This window comes from Bombina bombina, chromosome 3, assembly GCF_027579735.1.
Source record: "Bombina bombina isolate aBomBom1 chromosome 3, aBomBom1.pri, whole genome shotgun sequence".
Taxonomy (NCBI): Eukaryota; Metazoa; Chordata; class Amphibia; order Anura; family Bombinatoridae; genus Bombina; species Bombina bombina.
The window spans coordinates 107223760-107250681 of NC_069501.1; the positions used below are offsets into that span (position 1 = coordinate 107223760).

A 26922-nucleotide genomic window follows, 5' to 3' on the forward strand; every position below is an offset into this window, starting at 1 on the left:
TCAGTTTTGCCACCACTATGTACTTTTCTTAACTCATTGGGGGGGGGGGACAAAATTAACAAATTCATCTGTGTTTTAAGGTAGTGGCCCTGGCAGTAAATTTATAACTTGTTAAATGTAATTTATTCAAACCAATATATATGTGTGTGTTATATATATATATATGAAGAAGCAATTATGTACTCACTCTGTAGTGCCAAAAATTCTTTTGATTATAATAAAATATCCAGTTTTTGGGCATCAGTAAGGAACATTATAAATCTTTCGCACAAAAGTTTATTCACACAATATGTGCTTAAGGCACTGAAGGGAAGCAATACAATGCCGTGCTTATCAGACTGCTGGCAAACAAAGCCTACAGGTAACATGTCTGTACAGCAACCCAGGCTCTTTGAAGACAATAGTCAGAGACTTCATAACAAATTTTTGAGAACACCACGTGACAAGGGCACAGAATCTAGAATGGTGCAGATCTTCCATTTGTCACAAGAGACCGTCTGGAGCCTTGATCACTCCAAAGCTTTGGTGCCGAGCAACAGCTGTAAAAGCTATCCTAAAGCTATAAGGCCGTATCTTAAATAGTTCAGTGTGCTTTTTATTTTATGTTTATATATATATAAGCATTATTTCTAAGAAAGAGGCTGATGATAAACAAATGTGCGTTTTCCAATCTTGTTTTGTATGTTTAATTCCTGGAGGGGAGAGACAGTAACAGGTTGGTCAGTGTGTGCAGAAGGGAGAAGACTGGTCAGTGTGCAGCAGGGGGAAGACTGGTCAGTGTGTATTAGGGGGAAGACTGGTCAATGTGCAGCAGGGAGAAAACTGGTCAGTGTGCAGCAGGGAGAAGACTGGTCAGTGTGCAGCAGGGAGAAGACTGGTCAGTGTGCAGCAGGGAGAAGACTGGTCAGTGTGCAGCAGGGAGAAGACTGGTCAGTGTGCAGCAGGGAGAAGACTGGTCAGTGTGCAGCAGGGAGAAGACTGGTCAGTGTGCAGCAGGGAGAAGACTGGTCAGTGTGCAGCAGGGGGAAGACTGGTCAGTGTGTAGCAAGACTGGTCAGTGTGCAGCAGGGGGAAGACTGGTCAGTTTGCAGCAGGGAAAATACTGGTCAGTGTGCAGCAGGGGGGAGACTGGTCAGTGTGCAGCAGTTGGAAGACTGGTCAGTGTGCAGCAGGGAGAAGACCGGTCAGTGTGCAGCAGGGAGAAGACCAGTCAGTGTGCAGCAGGGAGAAGACTGGTCAGTGTGCAGCAGGGGAATAACTGGTCAGTGTACAGCAGGGAAAAGACTGGGGGAAGACTGTTCAGTGTGCAGCAGGGGGAAGACGGGTCAGTGTGCAGCAGGGAGAAGACTGCTCCGTGTGTAGCAGGGAGAAGACTGGTTAGTGTGCAGCAGGGGGAAGACTGGTCAGTGTGCAGCAGGGGGAAGACTGGTCAGTATGTAGCAGGGAGAAGACTGGTCAGTGTGCAGCAAGAGAAAGACTGGTCAGTGTGCAGCAGGGAGAAGACTTGTCAGTGTGCAGCAGGGGGAAGACTGGTCAGTGTGCAGCAGGGGGAAGACTGGTCAGTGTGCAGCAGGGGGAAGACTGGTCAGTGTGTAGCAGGGAGAAGACTGGTCAGTGTGCAGCAAGAGAAAGACTGGTCAGTGTGCAGCAGGGAGAAGACTTGTCAGTGTGCAGCAGGGGGAAGACTGGTCAGTGTGTAGCAGGGGGAAGACTGGTCAGTATGCAGCAGGGGGAAGACGGGTCAGTGTGTAGCAGGGAGAAGACTGGTTAGTGCGCAGCAGGGGGAAGACTGGTCAGTGTGTAGCAGGGGGAAGACTGGTCAGTGTGCAGCAAGAGAAAGACTGGTCAGTGTGCAGCAGGGAGAAGACTTGTCAGTGTGCAGCAGGGGGAAGACTGGTCAGTGTGCAGCAGGGAGAAGACTGGTCAGTGTGCAGCAGGGAGAAGACTAGTCAGTATGCAGCAGGGAGAAGATTAGTTTGTATGCAGCAGGGAGAAGACTGTTCAGTGCACAGCACTCCTATTATCAATTTTCTTCGTTCTCTTGGTATCTTTATTTGTAAAAAACAGGAATGTAAGGTTAGGAGCTGGCCCATTTTTGGTTCTGCACCTGGGTAGTGCTTGCTAATTAGTTACTACATTAAGTCCCCAATCAGCAAGCGCTACCCAGGTGCTGAACATAAAATGGGCTGGCTATTAAGTTTACATTCCTGCTTTTTGAAATAAAGATAGCAAGAGAACGAAGAAAAATTGATAATAGGAGAACATTAGAAAGTTGCTTAAAATGGCACGCTTTATCTGAATCATGAATGAAAAAATTTGGGTTTAGTATCCCTTTAACTTTAGTAGTTCCTCTTGACTTACCCCTGCAGCTTAATTAATATTTTTGTCTAGAACAGAGTGGGACCATCCTACACCTGACAATGTTTAAGCCCAAGTTCTGGCTGGGTCAACATTGTCAAACTATCTCAGATCTTGTTCAGTTTCTAATGTGCTCCTCATGTCCAGAGGAGAATGTATGTAAGTTTATCTAGCATTGGGCTTGGGTTGCCAGCTCAGCCATGATTTCCTGGACACTTATCAGTTATACATGCTGCAGGGTTTGCAGGTAAGAACATGAATTTCAACCCTGTACAGCACACAAATAGTGACACTGAACAGCACTATTCATGTTCCTCTCTGCACGCCCTGAAGCATGTATAACTCATAAGTGTCCAGGAAAACAGGGCCGAGGTGGCAACTCTACAAGGCTAAGCTTGGTATACACAACTCATTTTTCCCAATATTGAGATTGTATGTTAACCTTTTTGATACAATTATAGAATGCTGGTGTGATTTTGACTTATGTGTTTGTAGATGCTTTGTTCTCTTCTGACCTGCATTTCTGGCCAGTATCCTGTCACCAGTGTCTTGTCATAATACGCTATCCCACGTTCACACGTTTCCTGTTGTGCTACTAAACAGGCATATTCAACACTTAGCAAACGGCTTACTGTATGCGCTACAGAGCAGAGCAGCTGGCAGTACTCAGGGGCTTACAGTGCAGCCCACGGCCTGGCCTCCGAGCACTAAATTATTTTATTTTCTCACCACAAACGCACAAAATGTAACCTCTGAAACACACTCCCTTTTATTTAAAAAAAAAATCCATCTTCATGTCTAATTCTTATTATATATATATATATATATATATATATATATATATATATATATATATATATATATATATATATATATATATATATATATATATATATATATATATACACACACACACACACACACATATATATATATATATATATAAAAACACACCTTTCTACATGAATACACACACAAAAATACATAGACACTCAGACATACATAAACACGCGTACATAGATGCATGCACACATGCACACAAACTCACATGCAGAGATATACAAACACGCTCACACATATGCTTGCACACATACATAAACAAACACACATGTACATACACACACATACAAACATATACAAATACACATGCGCACACACACATGCATAAACACACACACATATACACACACACATACAAACATATACAAATACACATGCGCACACACACATGCATAAACACACACACATATACACACACACATACAAACATATACAAATACACATGCGCACACACACATGCATAAACACACACACATATACATACACACATACAAACATATACAAATACACATGCATAAACACACACACATATACACACACATATACATACACACATACAAACATATACAAATACACATGCGCACACACACACATGCATAAACACACACACATATACATACACACATACAAACATATACAAATACACATGCGCACACACACATGCATAAACACACACACATATACACACACACATACAAACATATACAAATACACATGCGCACACACACATGCATAAACACACACACATATACATACACACATACAAACATATACAAATACACATGCATAAACACACACACATATACACACACATATACATACACACATACAAACATATACAAATACACATGCGCACACACACACATGCATAAACACACACACATATACACACACACATACAAACATATACAAATACACATGCGCACACACACATGCATAAACACACACACATATACATACACACATACAAACATATACAAATACACATGCGCACACACACATGCATAAACACACACACATATACACACACACATACAAACATATACAAATACACATGCGCACACACACATGCATAAACACACACACATATACATACACACATACAAACATATACAAATACACATGCATAAACACACACACATATACACACACATATACATACACACATACAAACATATACAAATACACATGTGCACACACACACATGCATAAACACACACACATATACATACAAACATATACAAATACACATGCACACACACACATGCATAAACACACACACATATACATACACACATACAAACATATACAAATACACATGCGCACACACACATGCATAAACACACACACATATACACACACACATACAAACATATACAAATACACATGCACACACACACATGCATAAACACACACACATATACACACACACATACAAACATATACAAATACACATGCACACACACACATGCATAAACACACACACATATACACACACACATACAAACATATACAAATACACATGCGCACACACACATGCATAAACACACACACATATACATACACACATACAAACATATACAAATACACATGCATAAACACACACACATATACACACACATATACATACACACATACAAACATATACAAATACACATGCGCACACACACACATGCATAAACACACACACATATACATACACACATACAAACATATACAAATACACATGCGCACACACACATGCATAAACACACACACATATACACACACACATACAAACATATACAAATACACATGCGCACACACACATGCATAAACACACACACATATACATACACACATACAAACATATACAAATACACATGCATAAACACACACACATATACACACACATATACATACACACATACAAACATATACAAATACACATGCACACACACACATGCATAAACACACACACATATACATACACACATACAAACATATACAAATACACATGCGCACACACACATGCATAAACACACACACATATACATACACACATACATACAAACATATACAAATACACATGCATACACACACATGCATAAACACACACACATATACATACACACATACAAACATATACAAATACACATGCGCACACACACATGCATAAAGACACACACATATACATACACACATACAAACATATACAAATACACATGCGCACACACACATGCATAAAGACACACACATATACATACACACATGCACACACACACATGCATAAACACACACACATATACATACACACATACAAACATATACAAATACACATGCGCACACACACATGCATAAACACACACACATATACATACACACATACAAACATATACAAATACACATGCACACACACACATGCATAAACACACACACATATACATACACACATACAAACATATACAAATACACATGCGCACACACACATGCATAAACACACACAAACATATACAAATACACATGCACACACACACATGCATAAACGCACACATGTAAATGACCAGTTAAGCACTATTAAACAGACCTAGCATTACATATATAAAGCGTATTACCAGTATTTTACAGGCATCAATTAACTCTTTGGCTGCCAAGAGCTGCAACACAATGTCCTGCACTATGTATGACTAGTGGGATACACAAATGACCTGGCACTGAAAGAGTTAGGAGAGACGATTGTGCAACCTCACAAACCTTAATCACTCGCTGCCCTATACTCATGCATAGAAAAGTCTGTTATAATCTCTCCCTGGCAGTACACTTGATGTATTGATGCAGCAGCTTCAGATTACACAGCAAAGTAAATAAATAACAAGTCCTCCGATCCTCAAAGGCAAACAAGTAATGAAACAAAAATATTCTTTACGTTTTCAGGGTTGAATGCCAACAAGCTTTATTGTCCCACCCATGTATTAAAGGGACATAAAACTCATTTTTTACATATGCATGGAATGCATCAGCAATTAATCCCTATATTGCAAAATGTTCGCATACATAACCTGTCATTTTACATTGTTTTGCAGTCTATTGACACACCCTTTTTAAAGCCTCTTATCTGCTCTGCAGATATCAATTAGTGGCGGGGTGGGGGCTATAAATGAGCTACAACATGGATCAAACAATCACTGTATCAAATGCAGCAGGGTTAGACTTCTTAAGCATAGAGTATGCACTTCCAATTCTCACATGAGTCGGAAAACCCATAATTTTCCAAATCAAATTATAAAAAAGAAGAGTTTTTTTTTTTTCCTCAAAGTTAAACTCCCTAATAACATACGGCTAGATTATGAGTTTTGTGTTAGAAGCTGTGCGGAGCTAACGAGCAGTTTATGCTCACCGCTCACTTACAGACAGCGCTGGTATTACAGGTTTTTAGATGGCGTCCCTTCAATTCCGATTGGCTGATAGAATTCTATCAGCCAATCGGAATTAAGGTAGGATAAATCATATTGGCTGATGCAATCAGCCAATAGGATTGAACTTCAATCCTATTGGCTGATCAAATCAGCCAATAGGATTGAGCTGGCATTCTATTGGCTGTTCCAATCAGGATTTTTTCTACCTAAAAAATAGGATTTTTTCTACCTTAACTCCGATTGGCTGCTAGAATTCTATCAGCCAATCAGAATTGAAGGGACGCCATCTTGGATGACATCATTTAAAGGAACCTTCATTCAGTCGTAGCCATGGAAAGAAGAGGATGCTCCGCGTCGGATGTCTTGAAGATGGACCCGCTCCGCGCAGGATGGATGAAGAGAGAAGATGCCGTCTGGATCAAGACTTCTGCCCGTCTGGAGGACCACTTCTGCCCGGCTTGGATGAAGACTTCTGCCCGTCTGGAGGACCACTTCTGCCCGGTTGGGTGAATACGTCTCCCGGAAGGGTGATCTTCAGGGGGTTAGTGTTAGGTTTTTTAAGGGGGGATTGGGTGGGTTTTAGAGTAGGGTTGGTTGTGTGGATGGTGGGTTTTAATGTTGGGGGGGATTTGTAATTTTTTTTACAGGTAAAAGAGCTGATTACTTTGGGGCAATGCCCCGCAAAAGGCCATTTTAAGGGCTATTTGTAATTTAGTGTAGGGTAGGACTTTTTTTATTTTGGGGGGCTTTTTTATTTTGTTAGGAGGATTAGATTAGGTGTAATTAGTTTAAAAATCTTGTAATTTGTTTATTATTTTCTGTAATTTAGTGTTTGTTTGTTTTTGTACTTTAGATAATTTTATTTAATTTAGGGAATTAATTTAATTATAGTGTAGTGTTAGGTGTAATTGTAATTTAGGTTAGGTTTTATTTTACAGGTACTTTTGTATTTATTTTAGCTAGGTGGTTATTAAATAGTATATAACTATTTAATAACTATTCTACCTAGTTAAAATAAATACAAACTTGCCTGTAAAATAAAAATAAACCCTAAACTAGCTACAATGTAATTATTAGTTATATTGTAACTAGCTTAGTGTTTATTTTATAGGTAAGTATTTAGTTTTAAATAGGAATAATTTAGTTAATGATAGGAATTTTATTTATATTTATTTAAATTATATTTAAGTTAGGGGGGGTTAGACTTAGATTTAGGGGTTAATAACTTTAATATAGTGGCGGCGACGTTGGGGGTGGCAGATTAGGGGTTAATAAATGTAGGTAAGTGTCGGCGATGTTAAGGACGGCAGATTAGAGGTTAATAAAATTTAACTAGTGTTTGCAAGGCGGGAGTGCGGCGGTTTAGGGGTTAATATATTTATTATAGTGGCGGCAATGTCCGGTTTGGCAGATTAGGGGTTTAAAAAAGTGTTTGCGATGTGGGGGGGCCTCGGTTTAGGGGTTAATATGTAGTTTATGGGTGTTAGTGTACTTTTTAGCACTTTAGTTAAGCGTTTTATGCTACGGCGTTGTAGTGTAAAACTCTTAACTACTGACTTTTAAATGCGGTACCAGGCTTGACAGGAGAGGGTCTACCGCTCACTTTTAGGCAGACTCGTAATACCGGCGCTATGCAAGTCCGATTGAAAAAAGAGGATACGCAATTGAAGTGGATTCGCGGTATTTTCGAGTCTGGCCCAAAAAGTGACCGGTACACCTGTACCTGCAAGACTCGTAATACCAGCGGGCGTTGAAAAGCAGCATTGGGACCGGCCAACGCTGCTTTTTAAGCCTAACGCAAGACTCGTAATCTAGCCGATAATTTGCTGTTGTTTTTTTTTTTTGCATATTTATTTATTTTCAGTTAGTTAAGAACTTGTGCTTTAAAATCAGTTTTCATTTTTACTAATGTTCCCATGACCTGCATCTAGAGCAGTCAGCTAGGCAGTATTATACCCGAGAGGTCAGTATATGTAAGGGTCAGTTGGATAAAAAAATAAATATAGAAATAAAGGCCCTGTTAGTGTAAAACATCTTCTTTTAAATAAATGATCATTGCGTTATGCTTTATGCAAATGTATAATAATTTGCGCTTTTTATTTTTCCCCAAGAAATTGGAATTGCTAACACTACAAGTGTTAAACAAACCACTGGTCGTTTTAGCTGCACATCTGCAGCTGATGTGATTTGTTGTTAACATTTAGGCCAACTGACAAAAGATTGATTTAACAACAGTCACTTTGCAATTTTGGTATCCAGCATACCTAGGTAGGCAGGTTCACTTCAGTTAACTGGTGATTGGTGGCTACAGACACAGGCCTCTTATCATTTTCTCACCAGATATGGTCAGCTAGGTCCCAGTAGTGCGTTGCTGCTCTGAGACTGAATTAAACTATGTGTTTAACCGCTATATAAACACATAGTTATATGGAAGCAGCAGTGCAATAATAAATACTATAATACATTACAGAACTTTTTTTTCACTTTAATGTGACCAATATTTTGAATAAATAATAATGTTATATTACTTTCAGAAATACTGTGGTTGTGTTGTTACATTTATTAGCACAGCCTGTTCAATGTTTCTTCTGTGGTTATAGATAATTTATAGACCTTTATCCCATGCCCAGGAATTTCCACTTGGTAATCGTTTGTTAGTGAACAAAATCTTTTTATGTAAGGATGCTTAGAGTGCCAAAGTATACAATGCTAATATATTTAAAAACATCTACTGGGCACCAGTAGAAATTTCTGCCATGAAATTCTCCAGTTGAGATGAGTAATTCCTGCTAATCCTCAGTCACGTTGTGGGCCTGCACTAAGAAAGAGAATGTTACCATATCCCAGATGCCAGTGACATTCTGCAGCACTCAGTCAGCTGCCGGGGAAGATTTCTTATTTGTCAACAAATTATCTATATATTCTGGAAGATACATTTACTGCAAATTTTTAGTTGGTGACTTCCCAGAGGAGTTACTAGAACTCACTTGGCCCCAGGGCAAACTCTGTGGCAGCGCCTCCCTCATTTGAATAGCACCCCTTATAGCAAATGGGCAATATATATTTATATACAAGTAGCCCTCAATTTACGCCGGGGTTAGGTTCCAGGAGGAATGGTTGTAAATCGAAACCGTTGTAAATTGAAACCCAGTTTATAATGTAAGTCAATGGGAAGTGAGGGAGTTAGGTTCCAGGCCCCTCTCAAAATTGTCATAAGTAACACCTAATACATTATTTTTAAAGGTTTGAAATGAAGACTTTAAATGCTAAACAGCATTATAAACCTAATAATATAGATTGTATCATCATCAAACTAAGTTTAATGAACAAAACATTTGCTAAACATCACCTAATAAAATAATTACACAATAGATTGCATCATCATCAAACTAAGTTTAATGAACAAAAACGTTTTTTACTTGCATTTTTCTGCAATCAGTTCTCTGCATTGTTAACATGTTAGATAATATTGGTTCTGCACCTATTCTATGCATTTCAATCTGCAGTGATTAATAGGCAGTTAGGCACCCTCATCTCAAGCAGCGACACAGGAAGATAATAGGGAAGTGGCTGCAAGATCTTGCTTGATAGGTCTTGTCTAATCTGTGTACACAGATCAATTTCAGGCTGTTAAACTAGCTTAACTTTGCTGAAACACAAGCAGACAGCTCCACCTACTGGCTATTTTAATTAGTGCACTGATTTTTAATGCATTTCAATATCAGTCCCATGACTGAAAAAAAGGTTGTTATTCTGAAACGGCGCAAATTGAACCGGCGTAAACCGAGGGCCACCTGTGTATATATATATATATATATATATATATATATATATATATATATATATACACACACACACCCATACATACACATATGCACATACGAACACAGACAGACACTTATATACACATACACACACACATGCATATGCAAAAACATGCTCATAAACAAACACATACATATACACAAATGCATGAACACACATATATATATTTATAGTAAAATGACTGCTTGAGAACATCCCATTGAATGTGTGATCATTTATAAGCAATATATGCTACTGCAAATGATTTGAGGCATCACCATGGATTACAAATTACATAACAGTAGCTATAGATGCTGAATGCTATAGAGCAACTTGCAGAGAGAGAGACAAAAGGGTTAAAAAAAACAACATTGCATGCATTGCCTGTCTTGCCTAACTCACCTCTGTTTGGAGAGATCACAGCACACAGGAAAGCATTGATAGGTGGAATGTGACCTGACCCTTGACCTGCACAAGCTGCACATTTTAGTGAGAGCAATAGCTGCGAGCCCCCTAAAAGGATGAACCAGGTAGCAACCCTGCAACCCCTGTAGTAATTCCCTGATCCTTCCCCTTTGGTTAGGCTGCACCAAAAGATATGTAATTACACAGCCTACCTGTACATATATGGTGGCAGGTTTTTCTGTATAGTAACACTTGGCAGCCATCTTGGAAACCTTGCTGGATATATATTTTTGGTTGTCCCATCAGTATTAGTCTGTACCTCAATAATTCTGATATTATCCAGTATAAAATCTTTATTGTTTGGCCTGTTATGGGTACCTAAGAATTTCAGTTGAGTAACACTCCTATACAGGGGTGGGGTGCATGTTATTTAAAGGATAGCTACTATGACCGTTCATAACATAAAGTATTATTAAAAGTCCTTTTTTATTTATGCATAAACTATCATCAATTAGGCCCTGCAATTCAGGTTCATACCCTTTGAAAATAGTTTTAAATAGTTATAATTTATCACTTTTTCTGTGATTAAATAGATATAAATGAGATCCTATACTGATCAGGTAATCACTGGATAATGTTGCAGGGTCATGGTTCTGAATCCTACATTGTGAACTCAACACTTTCTGGATTTCATGGAAAAACTGAAAAAAACACAAATTGAGTGGTAAATTCTTAGCTATATCTAAAAAGAGGGTATTTTAGATTGTATTGCATTAAAAAAAAAAAACGATTGTCTTGAATACAGTTACAACGTTTGTTCTGAAGATTGTGGATGTGAACCAATAGAAAAGTGTGGGTTACCTTTATAAACCAGTGAACATGTAATTCCATTTCATATCAGTTATCGCTATCACTTTTGTATGAACAGTTTGTGCAATCTCACATATCAGTATGTTTTTTTATTTAGAAAGAAAAGGGATCGAGAAGTCAAATAGGGCTTGTAATATTTCAGACAGGAAATTTGTAATACATCAGATAGGAAAATAAACTAGATAGCCAGCTAATTTTCTTTTTTTCATCCAATAAAAATGTAGAATGTTATTTAAAGGGACACCGAAAGCAAATAGACACTATCATGGACACGACAGAACTCTGTTGTTTTTGCATTAAAACAGTTAAAGCTACAGTCTACTTGTTTAAAAAGATAGATAATCCCTTTATTACCCATTCCCCAGTTTTGCATAACCAACACGGTTATATTAATATATACTTTTTACCTCTGTGAATACCTTGTGTCTAAGCTTCTGCAGACTGCCCCTTTATCTCCTTTCTTTTCACAGACTTGGATTTTAGCCAATTAGTGCTGACTCATAAATAACTCCATGGGAGTGAGCACAATGTTATCTATATGGCACACACCAACCAAAACTGTGAAGAACTGTCACTGCAATAGGAGGTGGCCTAGAAATCAGTTATGAGCCTACCTAAGTTTATCTTTCAACAAAGAATTCCAAGAGAACAAAACAAATTTAATGATAAAATTGCATGCCCTATCTGAATCATGAAAGTTTATTTTTGACTTGATCATCCCTTTAAGAAAGCTGTTAAAACTTCTGTTGAAATTAGAAATTAAGGCAATATTCATGCTCATTGGTTCACAGGGACAAGCCCCCCAGCTACACCTGTAGACAATGAAAATGCTTCACAAGCATGAAAACAAAAAATGTATTTATTCAGAACATACATTTTTGTGATATGTTAATAGTCAATAGTTAAAACTGTAACATATGTTTATTTAAATATTATCTTTACAATGAGAAAGTTATCCATTCATCAGGGTTAAAACACAATCTTCAACGGGGAGAAAAAGTGACAGGAATAAAAAAACGTGGGTCATTTTCAGGAGCATATTCATGTTTAGTATGATTTAGAGCAAATAACAGAAGATGCTGCCAGGGTATCAAGTTGATCCCACTCATGAGCAGATCTCTTCAAAGTCCGCTGGCAGCTGTGTCTAAAAACATTCAGCCAAAAGCATAAGGCCTAACAGGTGTGTGACAGAAAAAATGGCGACAGCCCCACAGCTGTGCAGGCTCTAGACTATTATTGGCACGAACTGCTAACAGCAAGCTCCAAGCAAGAGGAAACACAAGCGGCCAGCTTGGTTTTCACTCAGCAAAAGGAGACTTAGTCATGGGGCCGAAATACAGATACATCTCATATACTGTTTACTGGAAGGTCTTTTCAGAGGGAGGCGAAACAGTCTCAGATGTTTATTTAGCAGAGCTCTTTATTCTTTCTTGCTGATATTGTTTAATAATTGAAAGTTGTCAATTTGTTTTCTATTTTTTAATTTAATAATCAGTCTTTTGTCTGATTTTAAAACACATAAAAATAGAAACTGAAACGCGTAACTGTACATTTCAAACAGGATTAGAAAAAATTTGTACTATAGATTTATTTGCAAAAATCTTTCTTTTAAAAGCAATCATTGCAAGAGAGAGGAATTGTAATCAGCCTGCTACCTGCATGTGGGCACACTTAATATTGGGTAATTTAGCAATTTTATCATTTTTCTTTTATAGACACATTTGTGTGTCATGAATTTAAGCAGCTAGCTCTCAGTAGAGCAATGCTGCTCCTGAACCTGTCTCAGTATATTTTTCAAAAAAGGATACCAAGGGGCCGATTTATTATTGGCCGAATGCTGCCTAATGTAGCTGTTTCCGCATGAGCCTTCAGGCTCGCCGGAAACAGGAGTTAAGAAGCAGCGGTCTTAAGACCTCTGAGGCAGCGTACAGCAATCAGCCTGATAGAATACGATCGGGTTGATTGACAGCCCCTGCTAGCGTCTGATTTGCCATGAATCTGCAGGTGGCGTCATTGCACAAGCAGTCCGACACTTAATAAATCGGCCCCCAAGAGAACAAAGAAAAAATTGAGAAAAGATTTAAAATGGCATGCTCTACTGAATCATGAAAGAAACAAAATGGGTTTCACGTCCCTTTAATTGACTGTCCATGTTTATTTTGGTCTAATAGCAGCTAACATCTGTATTTAATATCCAGAATGTGCTTAACACGATTGAATTTAGCTAAGATCGATACAACACATCACCTATCAATGTGCTGCATACAGTACTGGCAGACAAGTACTTGTCTAATGTATGTTGTCCAGGTTTTACAAAAAAAGAAAGTGGGGTCATATAGTGATATATATATTTGTTTTGTACTTATGCCCAGCAATCTTGTCACATTCATTAGCTGAGAAACGTTGAGCAAACAAATAAAACTTCCTTTAGGCTGATGCCACATTCACAGCAGCCACATGTTGTGTGTTTTTTCCTTTAAAGGAACATTTCTATCATCTATACGAAAATAGCAGAATAAAAATATCTATGTTTGTGTAAAAAACATATAAAGTTAAGTGCATTCATTTTAATTGAAACTAATACAACGGTGTGAGGTGCTGTCTACTAATTGTCATTGGTTTCTAGGTTCATGCCTGGCTGATTGGCAGACTGAATACCTCTCAGGCTAGGAGTATTAGCAGGAAACTAACAACAGCTTGATGCATCTGAGACACACAAACTGCTTCTGACTGGGACACTGTTTCACAGGCATATAGATCAGACATACAGATATGAATTTGGGAATGGTGTATATTCATATTGTAGTTAACCCTAACTAACCAAAAATGTTTACATCATCCAGAAAAAAAAAAATCCAGATAAATTGCACAGATTGTTTAATAGTACAAAATTATCAATGCCTTTTTAAAGTTTTTTTATCATCCTGAACGCTTTAAACAGGCTTTCATGGCTTAACGCTTTGGCTGCCATAGAGGACCACAGTTCTCTGGCAGCTGACAGGTTAAGTGAACAAGGTAATAAAAAGATGAAGTGTCTGGACATGATAACACAAACAGGAGTATGTCTCAACTCGCTGCTCCACCCAGACTAAAAAAAGGTTTCCAAAAATCCAAACAGGCAATGTCTGATGTGCACAGACAGTCTGCAGGCTTCTGCCCAACAAGCTGACGGTTGGCTGGTACATTCTCATATGATTTATGCTGTGTGTGTGCGCTAAGCCTTAAATTGTTCTACCTCTGGCTGGCTGCAGTGCTATTGCTGGAAGGTTGCTGCATGTTTTTTTGACTCACAGAGCTGGCTCCTTTGCTTTGGAATCTGTTCCAATCTCACACCTGTCTTAGACAATGGAGGTCTTGTTAAAAAACAGCTCAAGTTAAGGCACTCACTGCAGGTTTTTTTCACATTGGAGGATTAAGAAAATTAAGATGAAAGAAATGCTAGAGTTTAAAAAATGCATGACATATACATATATAGATATAGACAGATACATATAAATAGATAGACAGATATAGATAGATGAAATATTGATGATAGATAGATATATAGATAGACAGAGATAGATACACAGAGAGACAGATAAATAGATAGATGATAGATAGATAATAGATATACTGTAGTTAGATAAAAGATAGATAGATAGATAGATAGATAGATAGATAGATAGATAGATAGAAAAATAGATAGATAGAGAGACAGACAGATATAGATAGATTAAAGATAGATAGATAGATTAATAGATAGATAGATAGATAGATAGATAGATAGATAGAATAGACATTATTATTAAAGTTACATGTAGTAATTGTTCCCCACAATATTTTTAAAGGGGATGTGAGTATATATCTTCAAATCTAAAGCAAAAATGAACTGGCCTCAGTCTCACGAAAACCGGAAACAGAAACAAGAACAAAGAATTTTAACAGAACATCTTTTGCAACTAAAAAAAAAAGGAAGTAGAAGTATTTATGGTAACATTAACTCACGCAAAACATGTTTGTACATAAGGTTCATTTTAGGAAAATAGCACAATAGACTTTTTCTTTCGTTCACATTTCATATCTTCAGGAGATGATTGTCATTACCTGATACAATGGATATGGCAAAAAAAGAAACTGTGGACGCAGCATTATGTTTGTGGCTAAAAATAGTGTATAAAGAACTGATCTGTGATTTGTCATTTTTATCACAAATGGATTAAAAATGGGCACCAAAAGGCTTGACACTGGGGAAAAAAGTGTGTGTGTATATATATATATAGTATGGGTCCTCATAGAAATCTATTATCAAAGGGAAAGAATGCACCTGCACTATCCAACATGAATATTGTAGCGTGCTTTATACTACTGTGTGCACAATGTATATTAACTGTGGACTTGTATAACCAGTGAGCAAATGCATGAGTTATGACTTGCGCTCCAGTGATGTTAACACTGTATAATGTTTACACTTTTGTACTACACTCGTAATCTGGCCCATAGTTAGCAAGGAACAATAAAGCATAAATATCATGCTTTAACAAATTGGATTATTTTATTTTTGCCTAGGAATCTTGTTTTAATGCTGAGATTGACACCTTGTGCGTGTGCCCAGTGCAGTTCTGAGACCCTAAACAAGCACTGATTGGTGCATTAGCATCGCGCACTAGCTTGTCTGCCAATCAGGCTCATGCACAAAATTGCCCCTATCAATCAGCTACTAAGTAGGTGCTGACATTAGCACCTGGGGGGATGTAAATATGTTTAGGACTCAGACATATTTTTTGCATGAAATTTCAGATCTTGTTTTAAACCAATTTTGTACTCACTGCTGTACAAAAATCAGATATGTTACCATATGTTGTAACTGACCATGTTGCCCAAAAATTCCCAGTTAAATATTTGTGATCCTATGAGAGACAAGACGAGCCCACCAGATATTCCCAGCTTACAAAACTGACTTAGCTAGACAGGTGGCAAACTGTATCTCATTAAAGAATCCCATTTGTTTTTTTTTACCGTATACCCCCTGCCCCTACATCTGCAGGTGTAAACTGACTTCAAGAAAAAAAAAGTACCAAAAAAAAAAAGAGCAGTGAACAACGTATATCAATGGCACAATCAAAGACAGTTTAAACAATATAACTTTTCTTTATTCATATGAAGAAGACCTTACATCACCTTGCAAATCAAAGCTCTAGCCTAGAGCGAGGTTTCACACTGCTCTGAGTGATATCAGCTTTCTACAAGGTGACCTCATCTGTTAAAGAATGAAGGTTGTATTTGATATGTCTTGCTGTAAACCAGTAAATTGAATCCATCACATACTTAGATCCTCACTAGTCACCAGTTTACAAGAAATACTTTTTTTCTTTCTTCTATGTTGAAATTCAGAATTTCCCAGCATCCTCTTTGAATGTTGCACAGCTGTATTTTGAATTCCTTATTTTATTTGTTTGTTTGTCCTTTGATGTATTTTCTGGGAGATTAGATCTTATGGGCTCGATTCATCAAGCCTTCTCCTCCCCTATGACTGCAGGTTTTCACAAGAGAACCTGCAGTCACGATTTATCAAGCAGAGGTCATGAGACTGCTGCTTCCCTACCCTCTTCTCCACCTATTAGGTGGAGAATTTCAATCTCCCCAGTCTTGTCCAACCGGGGAGATTGACAGCTCCTGCACGTGCGTTATTGGCTGTGTATTGGCAGGGGCGCGGCATTGCACGCAGGCGCAAAATAGCGCTCATGTACACTGTTAAATTGGGGCAAGCTGCGGAGGACAAGGGCGAATATGTACGCTCCTTTCTGCCCTTGATTTATAAATCTAGCCCTATATGTGTAAATTGCTTATATTCAAAGGTTTCATAGAATAGCTGCAACTCATCTTGACAACTAGCATGATTAGTCTTTGGTATTTTTAAATATTTTACAAATGTCTCCAGGAGATACCTGGATTTTAAACTATTATGCATATAAGTAAAAAGATGTCAGTGTATTTTCTTTATTTATTCTGTCTGCTTTTTCTGTAATCAAACGTGGAAAACTGTGGGGCCCTGCACCCAAACGTCTGGAGTGAATTCTGTAGAATTGATAAACTTGACCCTGCGACAGGTTACACAGTAATTGCATGATCAGTACAGGAGCTATTTTATATTTGGTTCTAATTATTCACAGGAGAGGAGATGATGAGTTTATAGGAAAATATGTTCCAATACAATGCTTAATAGAGTATACACACAAATTTACTTAAATGCCCACTTTTTAATTTAACATTATAGTTTTATTTTTATGCTCCTGCTTTATTTATTTATAGCATTTCATCACAAATGCCTATTAACCCCTTAAGGACCAGCGACGTACCCTGTATGTCACTGGCCTTTTTTTGGGACTTGATTGCTGTATAGCGCGGTCTTGCCACCAGCGTTGAGACTGCTCTATTCCACAAAGCCTGCTGGAGGGAGGGCATTAATAGCGTGTTCTTGCTAGACTTGTGCTATTATGTCCTGAAAAAACCCTTAACGACCAGTGACATACAGGGTACATTGTGGTCATTAAGGGGTTAATTCAGCTTTAGCCTGCTCTTTGCTAGTAAACAGAATACATAGTTAATCTAGTAATGTCCTGGCAGTATTTGTAATCTGAGAACTTTTTCGTATGGTCTAGTTCAGGGCTCTTCATACCACGGGTCGGGACCCATTACTGGGTCACAACATCATGTTTACTGGGTCGGGACTTGGGTGAGTGTTGTATGAGAGTGTGTGTGGTGTGTGTGTGTTTGCGTGTGTTGTATGAGAGTGTGTGTGTTGTATGAGAGTGTGTGTGCGTATGTTGTATGAGAAGCGTGTGTGTTTTATGAGATTGCATGTTTTATATGAGAGTGTGTAGTGTGTGACTGTGTTGTATGAGAGTGTGTGGTGTGTATGTGTTGTATGAGGGTGTGTGTTGTATGAGAGTGTGCAGTGTGTGTTGTATGAGAGTGTGCGGTGTGTTGTTTGAGAGTGTGTAATGTGTGACTGTGTTGTATGAGAGTGTGTGTGTGTGCCTGTGTTGTATGAGAATGTGTGTGGTGTGTATGTGTGTTGTATTAGAGTGTGTGTGGTGTGTGTGTTGTATGAGAATGTGTGTGGTGTGTATGTGTGTTGGATGAGAGTGTGTTTGTGCTGTATGAGAGTGTGTGTGGTGTGTGTGTTGTATGAGAATGTGTGTGGTGTGTATGTGTGTTGTATAAGAGTGTGTGTGTTGTATGAGAGTCTGTGTGTTTTATGAGAGTGGGTGTGTGCTGTATGAGAGTATGTGTGTGTTGTATGAGAGTGTGTGTGGTGTGTGTGTTGTATGAGAATGTGTGTGGTGTGTATGTGTGTTTTATAAGATTGTGTGTGTTGTATGAGAGTGTGTGTGGTGTGTATGTGTGTTGTATGAGAGTCTGTGTGTTTTATGAGAGTGTGTATGTGCTGTATGAGAGTGTGTGTGGTGTGTGTGTCGTATGAGCATGTGTGTGGTGTGTATGTGTGTTGTATGAGAGTGTGTGTGTGTTGTATGGGAGTGTGTGTGGTGTGTATGTGTGTTGTATGAGAGTCTGTGTGTTTTATGAGAGTGTGTATGTGCTGTATGAGAGTGTGTGTGGTGTGTGTGTCGTATGAGAATGTGTGTGGTGTGTATGTGTGTTGTATGAGAGTGTGTGTGTTGTATGAGAGTGTGTGTGGTGTGTATGTGTGTTGTATTAGAGTGTGTTTGTGTTGTATGAGAGTGTGTGTGGTGTGTGTGTTGTATGAGAGTCTGTGTGTTTTATGAGAGTGTGTGTGCATGTGTGTGCTGTATGAGAGTATGTGTGTGTTGTATAAGAGTGTGTTTTGTGTGTGTGCTATATGAGTGTGTTGTATGAGAGTTTGTGTTTTTGTGTGATTTATGAAGTGTGGGTTGTATGAAAGTGTGTGTGTTATATGTGGTGTATTACCTTTTACAACACTTTCAAGTTTGACTACAATCAGGAATAAAGTATACACACATTTTACTCAAGTTCCAAAATATGTAGCTATCTTGTATATTACTTCAGAAATTTTCAGACCAAGCCTAAAAACAGGGTCGCAAAGATATGTGGTATTAATGCACACTGGGTCTTGGGGAAAAAGTTTGAAGAACCCTGATCCTGTTAGCTTGATTTATTTTTCAAAAACATAGATTAAAATGTCTGAAACTTTAATCTCAAGGGGTTAACTGAAGTGTGCAAACTTCAGTAAATGTGTGAACCTTTGCACTGAAACTGTCTCTCACTTCTGTACCTATTGCAGAAGAGAAAGTATTTTTATAGAGCTAATTTGCATTAATTCTCATTATACTTAGTTCTGGAAGAGAGCTGCATTTCTTCCTCTGGCATTCATTACCAGAATGGGTTGGGCAGTAACAGGAAATACCCTCTTTGCCAGCGCCTGCTGCCTAAGTGGGACAGTCACATCTTTATGACTAATCTGACAAGTCTTCAAACGGTACTGTTACTCACATCTCTGTCACCAAGTGTCTGTAGAAAATATTCTCTGCAGACTGCCTGACGGGTGCTAGTTATTTGGAGCTGCTAATCGTCATTTGATCGCTTTATTTTTTTTTTATGAAACAATTTTCCCGGAGTTTACTGCACATGTGTAAAATATCCCTGTCTAGAGGCACTATGTTCACTAATTACTCAGAAAGGAAAGGTTCCATTATTTGTATACATTAGTTTTACTCCTGTTTCACAATACACAGCCAGGCCACCATATTCTTTCAGTATAGTCAGTTTAGCATACGTTTGTATTGTCTTTACCCTTTTTTTCAAGGACATCTATTGTATAAGGTTGTTAGTATTATGGGGCTGCACTAGTATGAAAGAGTTCAGGCTGAAATTGGATAAATACTATAACCGGAGATGTGTGTTGAGAAATAAGTTAGGTTTATTTAATCAAATTCAATAAACTCACTGCCACTGATTAAGCTGGCTCAACATTTGCATCTCTAGTCAATTAATGGTAGCGTGTAGTGACACAGCACGGTAAAGGGTCAGTGGGCGAACTTTACTACATGCTCACTCCTGCCTCTTCGACTATATTAGACAGAGCTTTAATTAATCCGTTCCATAGACTAACATGAAAGCTGCTGACATTTTGGGGCCGATTTATGAAAGTGCGAACTGACATGATCCGCTGTAGCGATCATGTCCGTCACACGTCGATAAATGCAGACAGCATACGCTGTCTGCATTAATCATTGCACAAGCATTTCACTAGAAATGCTTGTGCAATGCCGCCCGCTCCACATTCGCGGCCAATCGGTCTCTAGCGGGGGGTGTCAATCAACCCGATCGTATGCTATCGGGCGGATTGCTGTCTGCCACCTCAGAGCAGGCAGATGAGTTAAGGAGCAGCAGTCTTAAGATTGCTACTTCTTAATTCCGGTGAGCCTTTAGACTCGCACAGAAACAGGTTTATACGATCCCATTCGGGCCGTGATAAATCGGCCCCTGAGACTGGAGTAGACGGAGAAATCACGCTCACTGCTCACTATCAGAGTACTTTGGCTGACACTTACTACACTGAAAAAGCACGTTTCAAATTAACATTTAGTACTGCAAATTAGCATATTATATCACTAAAGAGCAGAAACCTATACAAATTTACGCTCACATATGTAAAGACAGACTCTCACACACACTCACATATATATGTACAGACACACACACTCACATATATATGTACAGACACACACACTCACATATATATGTACAGACACACACAAACATACATATGTACACACACATACACATATATAAGTACAGACACACACAAACATACATATGTACACACACATACACATATATATGTACAGACACACACAAACATACATATGTACACACACATACATATATATGTACAGACACACACAAACATACATATGTACACACACACATACACATATATATGTACACACACACTCACATATATATGTACAGACACACACACTCACATATATATGTACAGATACACACACATACATATATATGTACAGACACACACACTCACATATATATGTACAGATACACACGCATACATATATATGTACAGACACACACACTCACATATATATGTACAGACACACAAACATACATATATATGTACAGACACACACAAACATACATATGTACACACACATATATGTACACACACATACATATATATGTACAGACACACACAAACATACATATGTACACACACATATATGTACACACACACATACATATATATGTACAGACACACACAAACATACATATGTACACACACATATATGTACAGACACACACACATACATATATATGTACAGTGTGTGTCTGTATATGTACAGACACACACAAACATGCATATGTACACACACATATATGTACAGATATATATATGTATAATCTCATTTATATATGTATCTATATAAACACTATGAGCCAGATTTAGAGTGTAGCGCTATCTTAACGTGCGCCCGTAATGGGGCAAACACACACACATCTCTCTCATAAATACCCACCCACATATACATACAAATAAATACTTATATATCTGTAGAAAGTGCTACGAACTTTGTGGCGCTATAAAAATAAATTATATCAATAAAATGTCTGAACATCATTCAATCAAATTTACTATATTATATTTAATATTTTTAACTTTTCCTTATCTATGAAAAAAAGTATAACATATAGTGGTATAAATGTGATAAGTTCAGTTCATGTAATGTAAGAAATATTATGTTCAGTCAATTGGTTCTCAAGACAGCCCTGCATATTTCCTATGCTGACAGCACCAGTGTAAGCATCATCTGTATATAATTCCAATAGGGGTGTGATTTTCCCAAAAGATAGCTCATGCTACATCCTAAGTGAGTCAGTCACAAGAATACAAAGCACAGTATGCTTAATAACACTATTCACATGCGAGTGTGGCAGTCACTTTCTGAAAGAAGCTCTGACATCAGCCAGAAAGGAGCTTGCTTGCTCAGTGGGGGAGTTGGGTTATATTTCAGATTATATGTAATCCTGCTGGGACTGTACACAGCTGAGACCTGCATGAAACCCCAAAGCGCTGTAACATTACCACTGTCTGTGTATGTGCAACATCTGGGGCCAGTGCAATGCATTAGTGCTCAGATGTAGCAATGACATCAAATGATCTACAAGTATTTTATTACAGGGACATTACAAGTAATATTTTGTTTACACATAGCATATTCTGTATCAGTAATTTCAGTGCATTGCAAAGCACACAGCATCCAAAATAAATGTTGTGAAGCCTTTGTTGTTACGTTAATAACGTGTGTTTTGCAATCCAATCAAATACCTCTTAGAAACTGACTCTTGACAACATTTATTGTATCTCATTTTCTGTGTCCATTTAGGGTCAGATACAAATGAGCTCTGGTACAGGTCAGGCAATCATTTTGTAGAATGTTACAAGGTAAAGGTTCTGGATCCCGCAGGAAGCAATCAGCATCTGTGGTGTTGTAAAAAAAACAGTGCAGTTCATAATTAAATTACAGGAAAATTAGACAAATACAGTTCATTGTTGTTGTTTTTTTAACTACAAATAATTAATAGGACATGAAATTCAAAATGAAACATTCATGGTTCAGATACAGCGTGTTATTTTAATTCACTTCTATTATAAAATTGACTTTGTTCTCTTGGTGTCCTTTGTTCCAAAAACACACCTAGGTAGGCTCAGGAGCAGCAGTGCACTACTAAGAATTAGCTGCTAATTGGTGGCTACTCACATATGTCTCATATTGATGGATTACCATACATGTTTACTAGCAGACCTACTCAACAAAGGGCCCAGGTGCAAATGTTGTTTTGGGCCCCCCGAAAGGTAACTCAGTAGTAACAGTAATAATATACATGCTGCTCTGTAAAGTGATTTTGAGGACAGATAGATAGATAGACAGATAGATAGATAGATAGATAGACAGATAGATATATAGATAAATAGATGGATAGATGAACCTAAAACGTGCACTAATAAAAGGCTCCTTTGTATTAGGACTGTACACATTCTGCACATATAAACACCTATAGACTGGCTGCTATACCCCCCCCCCCCAGCACTTGGGCCCTGGTGACACCGCACCTGCTGCACCAATGGTAGTCCAGCCCCTGAGGTTCTGCTAACTCCCAATAGTGCATTGGTGCTCTGGAGTTAAGATTAACTATGTATTTAACACATAGTTATATTCAAGTGAATGCACAATAATAAAATGCTATGACATATTACAACATGTTCTTTTTGCTTTTCATATTCCTGTTAAACATTTACAGTTACATTTTAAATTAGATTTACATTTAAGGATCATACTAATTGTGTCTTTTCATTTATCCATATTTTAACCCTTTTAGTGCTAAGCACTTTCCCACCTGGGTGCTAAGCTGTTTTAAGGTTTTTTTTATTATTTTTTTAAATATTTTTTTTTAACTTTTTTTTCCAGACCCCCAATACTTACAATGTTGGAAAGGTTAGGTGATTACCTTTCAAACGGTGGGTCTTTGGGGTCTGTAGCTGCTTAGATGCCTTAAATACAGGCTTCTAAGCAGCATGCCCCCTGCTCCTATACTTAAAGGGCCATAATACCCAAATGTTTAAACACTTGAAAGTGATGCAGTATAGCTGTAAAAAGCTGATTAGAAAATATCACCTGAACATCTCTATGTAAAAAAGAAAGATATTTTACCTCAAAAGTTCCTCAGTAGCCACATCCCATTTTAAAGGACTTCTAAGCAACGAATCAGTATGTCTGTCCCGGGACAGCTAAGGGGTTGAGCCTCGTGCACTCTCATGTTATTTCCCTATTCAGTTTAAAGGAAGTTTACTATGAAATCTCATGAGAGTTAAGTGAAATCTCATGAGATCACAGTAAAAGAGTTCATGACCTCAGCACTGTTGATGCTGATTGGCTGCTGTTCATTTCTTCATTTTTTTATTTTTTTTTTACCTGCAGCTGAGTATAACTTTTTACAGAGAACTTACTCTGCTGAGCTGAGGAGTCTGTGAGGTAAAATATCTACCTTTTTTACATAGAGATGCTCAGGTGATATTTTCCTGTCAGCTTTTTACAGTTATACTGCATCAGTTTCAAGTGATTTAGCATATAAGTATTATGTCCTTTTAACTGTGAATTTTAAATAAAGTTGCGCAGTGACGTCATCACGTCATTGCGCGTGACATCATTGCGCATAACTTAAGCCCTGGCTATGCTTGTCACTATGCAGACCCGATCACCTGGGTAGGAGCGGGTGGGAGCCCCCAGATCTCCCTCAAGGTGGAAGATTGCTAGCGACGGCTCTGAGCCGTCATTAGCACCAAAGTAGGAAACTCTGCGACGGCTCAGAGCCATTGTTAGCATTCAAGGAGTCAAAGGGATAGTCTAGTTAAAAATAAACGTCCATGATTCAGACAGAGCATGCAATTATAAGCAACTTTCTGATTTACTCCTATTATCAATTTTTCTTTGTTCTCTTGGTATCTTTATTTTAAAATGTTGGAAAGTAAGTCTAGGAGCCAGCCCATTTTTGGTTCAGCACCTGGGTAGCGCTTGCTGATTGGATGGCTACATTTAGACACTAATCAGCAAGCGCTGTCCAGGTTCTGAACCAAAAATGGGCTGGCTTCCAAGATTACATAACAGCTTTTTAAAATAAAGATATCAAGAGAACGAAGAAAAATTGATAATAGGAGTAAATTAGAAAATTGCTTAAAATTGCATGCTCTATCTGAATCATAAAAGTTTAATTTTGATGATACTATCTCTTTAATATTTATCTTTACATTAATTGCTTCTATTATATGATCTACTAAGTATTGAGCTATGTTAAAATATGATGAGTTACTAGAATTATCAGGATGAAAAAATAAATCAAATTTGGGCAGCCACACTATTTATTATTTTACTCTGTGTATGATGAGACCAGAAGAAAAAAAAAAGTTTAGTGAATAGAGGGGATTTTCAAATCACTGCGCTTAGTGGTTCTGGGATTTGTACTTGAATGGGTAATGGCATTTAGGATTTTGTCCAAAGGTCAGTATTGCTATCTATCGCCTGCTGTGAATGTCACTGCATAGTATTGTGTGAAAATCCCATGTGCGCAGGCAAATAGTTTGTGTTACGCGCCAAGAGGAGCTATGCTTAAAGTTATATGGTCCTTTAGTGCCCTCCAGTGGTAAAGATACAGAAGGGCCTCTATTTCAAAATGTTTAGAAAAACGAACGTTAGAGCAAAACAAGTAATTTTTGTGAAATAGATTTAATTTAGCTTTGTTTTGTGTTTAAGTGGATTCTACTTATATTGTTCATATCTCCCATATACATATATATGCCGGAGAAGAATATTTGCATACTTTTTATGGATATGGAAGGCTGTATTTGTGATGGCAGAAATCTTCCCACTGCCTTTCCATTTGAACCGCAGAACATTCATTTTTAGTATTATTTAGCTTTAATGAAAATGTTTATACTTGTGTATACTTGCTATACAGTATATACTGTCATCTATAAGTGAGTTATATGTTTTATGATTGCTCAGCTAAGTCTAGTATAGCTGCTTCTGATGTTGGACATTTATTCTTAAACACTGTTATTCTTTTTGTAGACACAAGACAAGTTCAGACATCACCTTCATGGTCATATGATCAGTCTTATCAGTACTTGGGATCCATTGCAACTCCCTCTGTGCATCCGGCTACACCCATCTCACCCAGCCGTGCTGGGAGTATGTCATCTCTCAGTGCTGAATTCTCCAGCCGTCTGTCAGGTATGTCACTTGTCAGCTCTAGACCTGTGATCACCAACTATGTCATTATTGTGTGCATTACTACACTCAGAGGCTTAAAGGATACCTGCTGCAAAATAAGGTGCACAAATCTCAATGTCTGCTCCGCTTCTAAGAATGATTTACATCTTGTGTTCCAGATTTAGTCATATAAGGGTATAATCCTTCACCAAAACTTATGTCATTCTTTTTCTGCAAAATTCTGCATTAAAATAACCGGGAAAGTTTAAAAATATTTTATAAGCTTTTCTGAAGGATTGGAATATGCACAGTAGTATTTCTATATCACCAAACTGATTCATTGCAGGTTATATATAAACTAGACATGTGCATGGCGAAAAAATTCGGTTCGGATCGATTCGGATTTTTTCGAATTTCAGTTCAGAGCGATTCGAATTCGGAAAAATTGAATCGATTCGGTTCGGATTCATTCGGATTCGAATAAA

The 26922-nt window shown here is 37.9% G+C and overlaps 1 protein-coding gene across 1 annotated transcript in view; it reads left to right on the forward strand.

Moving 5' to 3' along the window:
* Positions 1 to 26922, forward strand: part of RUNX1 (RUNX family transcription factor 1) — a 115963-nt gene that overhangs the window by 76473 nt on the left and 12568 nt on the right. Inside the window, exon 5 of the mRNA XM_053705950.1 lies at positions 26297 to 26458. Coding sequence (XP_053561925.1) covers positions 26297 to 26458 — 162 coding nt within the window. The remainder of the gene's footprint in view (positions 1 to 26296; positions 26459 to 26922) is intronic.